Below are 8707 nucleotides of genomic sequence, written 5' to 3'. Positions count from 1 at the left end.
CTAGAAGAAAATTTATTTGATCAGAGAGGTAGAAATTTTCTAAGTATAAAAAGCAACAGAAAAGAGCACAAGAGAGATTTGACTAAAGATTTCAGACTAATGTAGGTTAAAAAAAATACAGGGAACAAAATTAAAAGACTAATGGGGAAACAAATAAGAAATAAATTATTTTTATCTTATATGTACAGTTCATAAAATTTAAGAAATACTAGAACCCCAATGGGACAAGTAGGTAAGAAATATGAATAGTAAATTCGTAAGAGTAACATAGATGGCTAATAAGCATATGAAATCATATCCAGCCTCACATGCAAATTAAAACAATATTGTCTTTCAGCTCTAAAATAGGGAGATTTTGTTTTTGTTTCAATCTCAGACTCAATACTGCCACAGGTAATCTGAGAGAGGCACCCATATGCTACTGGTGTGGGTATAAGTTGATACAAGTATTCTGGAAAGTCATTTGGCAAAGTGAATCAAGAGCTTTCGATCCAATGATTTAACTTCCAGGAATCTCTCCTAAGGATATTATCAAAAATGATCCAGGGACATTCATCATGGCATTGTTATGACATCAGAAAATTAGTGTCAACACCATGGTCCATTGTGGGAGTATCCTTAAATGGTTACATCCCTACAATCATGTAGATATTTTAAATGTTTGCAAAAAATGTTTCGTGATACTCAAAACCAAATAGAGTGTATCAAACTATTAACAGTTCTTCCTTTTAGGTCTCTAAAGGAGTGAAAATATTTTCTGCTTCTTTATATTTTATTTTACTCTCTAAGTTTTCTAAAATGAAAATTTCTCATTTTTATAGTTGAGAAAGGTAAAAACCAAAACCACACAACACACACTCTTAAATTGTTTTCTCTACATCAGACAGAAAAATGGGCTTCTGCTCCAGAAGCTATTTAATTGTCACAGAAATCTTAGGCATTATGTGTACATATGAACACAACACGTGATATTTTGTATGAGACTACTATAGTGTTAGCTTCGACTAAGCCATGCCAGAGTTACCTGCAAGGTAGATCATTTAAAGCCACATGGGATGTGGCTTTCTTTGGTGGGTGGCCTGTAATAAAGTAATCTCCCTTAATGATGTGGGGCATTGTCAGAATGTCCCCCCCCACCCTTTTTTAAAGTCTGGGTAAGATCAGTTTCCTACACTCCTGGCACGCTAGATCTCACAGGAAGAAGTTTGGAGCAGATGGCAGTTCAGTAAGATCAGATTCCACACAGTTTGAGTTATTTTTCTAGTTTTTTTTTTTTTTCCTGGACTTACATCTCACAGCTCTCAGCAATACTTCCTCCACCTGTGGTTTGCTAGTTCTTTGACTGAGTTCGTCCTCCCTTCTCCTACCCTAAAAATTTTCAAATAGCTTTTAGCTGCAAAGTAAACGTAAGAGAGTTACGTGATGAATAATTGCAGGATCCCGTCATAAAGTCCGCCTTTATTGTGCTGTATTTTTAAAGTGAGAATATGCATTCAACCCTTGGCCAAATAGACATTAATTGCTTATCAAAATGAAATTGCTGCACTTTATTACGAATGTTTAAGAGACTTTGTTCTATTATTTCCTAGAAACCTACACGTGCATGTCGACATCGTATTAACTAATACAATTAGCTAAGCTTTTATCAGTTGTGCAAGACTTAGGGAATATTTATCTAATTAGCCAAAGTTTAAGTCCATGTAAGCTCATATACTGAAGCTACACAGATGCTTTTCAGCTGTAAAAAAAGAACAATGACTAATTCTATGCTTTGTCTTCCTATAGGAGTCCATCTTTATTATGTGGGAGGGGAAGTCTATGCTGAATGCCTCAGTGACAGTAGCATTTTTGTGCAAAGTCGGAACTGCAACTACCATCACGGATTTCATCCCACTACCGTTTGCAAGATCCCAAGTGGCTGTAGTTTGAAAATTTTTAATAACCAAGAATTTGCTCAGTTACTGGCACAGTCCGTGAACCACGGCTTTGAGACCGTCTATGAGCTCACAAAAATGTGTACTATACGCATGAGCTTCGTAAAGGTAAGTGAACTCTGAGCCCTCTGGTTGGAGATTAACACGCTTGTGAGGTACTTTCTCCCAACGTGTAAATCTGTATTCTCTTGACATGTGTCCCTAGAAGCCCACTTATGATCTGGGCATTTTTAAATTTAAACAAGGACGTCAGTTATTAGGAGAATACCACAGGTCCTCAAGTGATGTTTCAGTCAACGCCATTTCATTCTGACAGTGATGAGATACCATAGGAACTGAACTGTTGTTTATATCCATTAGCCTGTGGTAAAATTGGTTTTGTTACATGTTGTTTCACTTAAAGTCGCAGAACGTTAAATGACAACTTATTGTAGCATCAGAATATAGAGGTGTTTATGTTAAATGTCAGTAATAGCAGACTTTAATAACTTTTCCTTATTCAAATAGCACTATGTTAGCTATGATAATATCAGCACAGTATGTTATGTTATATACTTAACATATATAATTTAAATGCATAGTTGTCTTATGAGATCAATTCAGTGAACACACACCCTTTTTTTCTTTTCATTCTGTGTTTTTAGTACTTTCATGATGGTAATACCTCTTGCTTTTGTTTCAACAATAAGCAAGTGATTTTTTTTTAAAATAGAAGTTCATCATGCTGGGATTTATTTTTGATTGGTCAGTTTTTTTAGTGGTTCCAGTAAACCTCACGATTTTCTTATAAGTGATTTTTTTTCTTTCCAAAAGGTAATAAGGCCTTTGCCCAGAGATAAGTAGATGCCTTAGCTCTAAGATTGTATTGTAAGGTTTGAGGATGGAAAGGTTAAAGGTACTGCTCGTAGTAATTGACCTCTTTGCTGCCTCCTCTTCTGCCTCCAAAGTATAAAAAAATTTACCATCGAAATGTAAAAAACTTAAATATCTATTTGAATTTCATGAGTCAGTAACTTATTCTATTGACTGACTGACTTGTCTCTGAATTCTCAAAGATAAATTTTTATCCTCTGTTACCTTGAGAAACAAAATTAATTATATATTTGGGTGAGGCAGCCACCTTTTATGTTTTCTCTTCAGAAGCTCCCTAACTTGTTAAACCAGTTTTGTAATGTATTTATTACAGAGGGCAATTTTGGAACCTGACGTTATTAATCTTCCTTCACATCAAAGGTGTCTTTCCCTGAATGTCTTTATTTCTCTACTTCTTTGAATCATATTAGCAGATTTCCACTGTGTTCTCTTAGTGTTTGTTTTCTAGAAACATAATTCTGCAGTTCTTTATTGATGAGTCTGGTACCTTTTTAGTATTAAAGGAGAGGTTTTTGTTTTTGTTTTTTTCTTTTGAAGAGGTTTACTTATATGCCTGTGAGACTACCGAGACCTTTCTCATTTATTATTAACATTTATGTTTAATTTTTGACTTAGCATTCTGGCTAAAATGAATTTAAATAGAGGTCAGAGACTAGCCCGCAGTGTTTTTTGTCTGCTGTTTTTATTGGTATGGAGGAAGAAAGAGTACCTCTTGAGAATAAGAGATCCACCTTCTAGCCCTGTCTGCCATTTTAACTCTGGTTAAGGCACGGGGATTCTTTTCTGATCCTCGTCCTCCTCATCTTTAAAAAGGGTGGATGGAGTCGAGAACGGTGGCGGTCCTTACTAAGGTCCTTTGATAAGTCTGTCATTATTGAAGGGCCGCTGTAGAATTTATGACTCTAATGGTCAGTAGGCTTTCTCCTCAAACTCATTTCATGTTGATTACCCAATCAGTTTTAATTATTTTACTTTTACACATTTTAAATTATTCTTACACAAGTAGAAACAATTTTTACGCTAATAGCATTTATAACATAAGGTATGTGTTAAAAATGTATTAAATTTTATTCATTCAGCAAATACTTTTAGTGTACTATTCCAGAGAATTAATACATAGATGAAAAAGCACCTAAAGTCTCTAGCTTCAAGATACTGATAGCCTAGTATGTGTTTAATTATAATGATATGTACCAGAATGGAGTTATATAAGGTACAGTGGACATAGCTGGGAATCTGGATTTGAAGAGTTAAGGATAAACAAAACTTATTTTAAAACTCTTGCAGACGTGATAAAGGGCAGCTGCTTATCATACCTTAGCAACAGAACATTTGCGCACTGTACATCATTGTTCTTTATTGTCGTAAGGACCAGATACTTTTCCCTCTTAATATCTTAGAGAAATGGTATAGAACATTTTACTGATATCAGTAACCAATCTTATACTATTTTTCAGATGATCATTTTTGGACTTTAGCAGAAAACATGTATTATAAATTATTTGCACAGTAAACTCCCCGTATCTGAAAAATCCAAGTCAGTTTAGCTGAACAAGTATTTCCATAAAGCTTCTGCTTTGTGCCAATCGCTGTGCTAGATATTTGAGATCAAAGATCTGATTTCTGCCTTCAAAGAAATAGAACCCAATCTTCTCTGATATTCCTCATGAAACAAGGGTTTATCAGAACTTCATATTCCATTGTCCACCACACCAACAAGTTATTGATCTTCGCAATAGCAAAATTACTTTTCTTTTTGTGTAGCGACTTTGGTCTTTGCAACCTTAGTGTCCTAATTAAGTAATCCTGAAGATGTCTGGCAAGCAACCTTTTTGTACAAATGAATAATGGAATCTATTGATTCAAGGCAGTGATTAGGTGTCAGTAGCTTTTGGGATACTTGTATGCTCCTGCCAGTTTTGCTTAGAGATTAAAAGCTCAAGATGTCTGTGTTGATGGGAGGACCTTCGATGTCAATTGTCTAACAGCTTTTTCCTTATTTTCTTAGTGATAGAATGAGAATTTAACAATATCTATTACAACACTATCAGTAACATAATGGGCAAAGAAAATGAAAGTTTAAAACTATCTTTATTAAAACAGCCTTCTAATGTATTTTAAAAGCTTTCATTCCTCAAAACCTGTACTTCCTAATCCGAAATTCCACAGATAAACTTCAGGGAGCTGTGAACACAGCCATTCCCCGAAATTGCCTGCCAAATTGTGTGTGTGTTTGCAAATACCAAAGTATTTGTTTTGTGGAAAGCACCCATATCTTTAAGTGTCTGATTATGTGAACTCTTTTTACTTAATAAGTTTAACTACTGAGTAAGCAAGTGAACTGACCTGCCAATATGTTGTTTCTAGGGCTGGGGAGCAGAATACCACCGCCAAGACGTTACCAGCACCCCCTGCTGGATTGAGATCCATCTGCACGGCCCCCTCCAGTGGCTGGATAAAGTTCTTACTCAGATGGGTTCACCTCATAATCCTATTTCATCTGTGTCTTAAACGGCCTCAGGCTTCTGCCTCTTGAAAACTATTGAGCCTTGCATGTACTTGAAGGATGGATGAGTCAGACACGGTTGAGAACTGACAAAGGAGCCTTGATAATACTTGACCTCTGTGACCAACTGTTGGATTCAGAAATTTAAAAAACCTTGGTAACATACTGTTGATATCAAGAACCTGTTTAGTTTACATTATAACATTCTGTTGTAAAATCACCTAAACTGCATACTTTTAGCAGGATTTTGTGTATAGTTAAAGGAGAGATGGCCAAGCCAGGGACAAATTATCTATTAGAAAAAACTGTCCTAAGAGATTATTTTGTGTTTGGCACTTTGTCATCGTTTGGCAGAAGTTTAGCATTAATAGCCTTTCTGAAGTGTGTTTTTATCAGGTTTAGAGCCCATGTTGAGTCTTCTTTTCATGGGTTTTCATAATATTTTAAAACTATTTGTTTAGTAATGGTTTTGTTTGTTTTTTAAGTAAGGTTAATCTTGATGATATACATAGTAATCTTTCTAAAATTATACGCTAACCATACTGCTGTCAGAATAATGTTAGGCATATGCTCTTTGCTAAATATATATGTACAGAATATTTGGAAGTTAAGAATTGATCAGACTAGTGGATTTAGGGTTATTTGAGGGGGTGGGGGTGGGGAAATGACAACCGCAGATGTAGAATATACTGTAAAAATTCAGTTTGTTGCTTTAAAGAAACAAGCTGAGTCTGAATTTTGCTGTGTTTCATTTTTTTAGAGATTTTATCTTACTTTTTTTTTTTGTCATCTTCTATCTCATTTGCTCCAAAAAGCAGTTCTGCAGCTGGTTAATTCATATAACTGAGAACAAATGAATAATTCCTGCTCTTCTGAAGTTGACTGCCTGTATGTTTCAATATCAACTGTATGGAGTGCTTTAATAAGCAGTTTTTATGGAGTTTACAGTACAAAAATAGGCTTTAATTTTCAAGTGAATTGTTTGCCAAACCTAGTAACTGTTAAATATTTGGAGGATTTAAAGAACATCCCTGTTTAAATCCATTTCAAACTTTTTTAATTTTTTGTACTATGTTTGGTTTTATTTTTCTTCTGCTAATCTTTTATATTCACTTATGCGCTCATACAATGAGTACTTTTATTCCAAAACTAGTGGGTTTTCTCTACTGGAAATTTTAAAATAAACCTGTCATTATTGCTTACTTTGATTAAAAATTTGTTGCTTCCTTTCTTCATACACTAGATTTTATGACTCATAAGATTCACTACTCTTGAGAGATTTTTCTCAAATATTCTTTGCCAAATGTAACAAACTAAATTACTAACACAGAGACAGGGAGACTGAATCACGAAGAGAGCAGAGTCGCTTTAAATGAGAAAAGACAAGACATGTTGTGGAACTTTAAAAATTAAGAAAGGACAAACCAGCAAAATTTGGAATCCCTGATCTAAATATCTAAACTTTTTAATGTGGGAAATTACAGCAGCAGCAATTATTGGTGAATACTATTCCGTCAACCAAAAGTACCCCCAATTTCTAAATTCAGATGAGATGCAAGTGTGCCTGTGAAAGGATGTAATATTGGGGGTTGAGAGATGGAGAATTAAAACTGCAACAAGACACGATGATTACAGCAGGTCCTGGAATAGTGTCGTTTTGTTCATTCTAATGTTCATGACATGCCGTGGGAACTTAACTCTTGTTTGTCAACTAGCCTGTGGTAAATTTGGTTTCATTATGCAGCGTTTCGCTTCAAGTTGCAGAACCTATCAGTGACATTGAATGTGGATTTACTGTCCTTCTACAACCTACCTGGCCTGGGATGATGCCATATTCTCTCTTCCATCCCCACCTCCATCCACCCCCTCCCCAATCCTCACCCTCCACGGTGGTCCATGAAAGATGCAGATTTGAAGAGACATTGATTCTTCCATGGCCAAAGAGATGCCACTCTTTCTCTGTTACATTTTTATACTTCTTTCCCAGAGTTATTTACCAGCCCCATTTATTCACCAAATTATGACCAAGCAGAAATGTCTCCTGCATCCAGCTAGCTCCAAAAACATCATGGTGCAAATGGAGAAAGCCCTAGGTACTAGAGGACCCGCGTTATAAAACAAATTATGTGTGTCTCTGCTGGGTCATTTAGCTTCTGTGACCCTCTGTCTCCTCATCCGTAAAACGGAGATGATGTTGCGTCTCCATCACAGATTTGAGGTGAGGATCTATTGGAAAGAAACTGTGAAAATACCTTGGAAACATAGCTGCCATGTAAGTATAGGGTCGCTGTTTTCTTGAACCCTCCCTCATGCTGTTTTCTTTATTTTATTTTATTTTATTTTTATTTTTTAGGCGAGGCAACCCTTGGTTGACCTCACAGATTGCAAGGACCTTGTCGGCTTACAATCCCTTATTTTTTTATTTTTTTTATTTGTTACGCCTACAGCACCTGGTGTTCCTAGGTGGTCTCCCATCCAAGTACTAACCAGGCCTGACCCTGCTTAGCTTCCGAGATCAGACGGGTTCGGGCCTGTTCAAGGTGGCGTGGCCGTAGATGCTCATGCTCTGTTTTCCCACTTACCTGCTGAATCATTCCTGGCGCAGGTGTTCTGGATCGGTGATGGTGATTGGTGAGATAAAATAAAAGAAGATTAATAAATTGAAACTATTGGGCTTTAACAATGAGGTGTAACTGGAAATTGTCTCAAAAAAAAAAAAAAGAGGTCAGGTCAGGATTCCTCGCCCTTTTCTAGCGAACAGCTATGTTTTGCTTTGTTTGAGTCACCGTGTCTGCCCGATGGGATGGTTATGTAAGTTGGTAATTGGATGTGGGAGCTCTGGTAGCTTGGGGATCTAGCAGACGTAACCCCAGGAGAGTGGAACCTACTGGACTGGGGATCCTCAGAACTCTGCAGCTTGATGCGTAAACTGGCCCTTCATGCTCAAGTGCAATTATTATTATTATTATTATTTTTCGTAAAATCTTAGTGAAAATGATTGTTGTCAGCCTTACGAGACTATTATGTCTCCTGGAAGTTTTCAATTAAAGGAATGGAAAAGTCGAACCAACTATTTATTTGATTATTCAAAAAAAGTAAGCCAGTTCAAGCAAAGCAATACGATGTGAACTGTTTCATAGTAGATGTATTTTATGCCATTAAGAAATGAACGACGGGGATGAGTAGACGCGGAAGTCCCTGGAGCTCCTGCTGCCTCACTCCATCAGTAGTGTCTGACCGCCAGTGAGTTCCTTAACTTTGTGCACCTGTTTTGATCTGCAAAATAGAGGCAAGAAAGCCTATCATGAGAGAACCCCATATAGATCATCCTTATAGGTAATTTTCTTTTATCCAAAACAATACTTGTTCACTAAAGATTTTTAAAGTCCATGAA

The 8707-nt window shown here is 36.3% G+C and overlaps 1 protein-coding gene and 1 pseudogene across 3 annotated transcripts in view; one reads left to right on the top strand and one right to left on the bottom strand.

The window, feature by feature from the left end:
• Window positions 1-6528, top strand: part of SMAD1 (SMAD family member 1) — a 68354-nt gene extending 61826 nt beyond the window's left edge. For all 3 annotated transcript variants that reach the window (XM_025042955.1, XM_025042956.1, XM_006906286.3), the window contains exons 6-7: window positions 1786-2042; window positions 5175-6528. In XM_025042955.1, coding sequence (XP_024898723.1) covers window positions 1786-2042; window positions 5175-5318 — 401 coding nt within the window. In that variant the 3' untranslated portion in view covers window positions 5319-6528. The remainder of the gene's footprint in view (window positions 1-1785; window positions 2043-5174) is intronic.
• A 1223-nt stretch (window positions 6529-7751) lies between these two features.
• On the bottom strand, window positions 7752-7870 carry LOC112475208 (annotated as a pseudogene).
• Window positions 7871-8707: the final 837 nt, after the last annotated feature.

The sequence above is a fragment of the Pteropus alecto genome, unplaced genomic scaffold (genome assembly GCF_000325575.1).
Source record: "Pteropus alecto unplaced genomic scaffold, ASM32557v1 scaffold50, whole genome shotgun sequence".
In the NCBI taxonomy this organism is placed as follows: Eukaryota; Metazoa; Chordata; class Mammalia; order Chiroptera; family Pteropodidae; genus Pteropus; species Pteropus alecto.
This window is presented reverse-complemented; position numbering and strand designations above follow the sequence as displayed.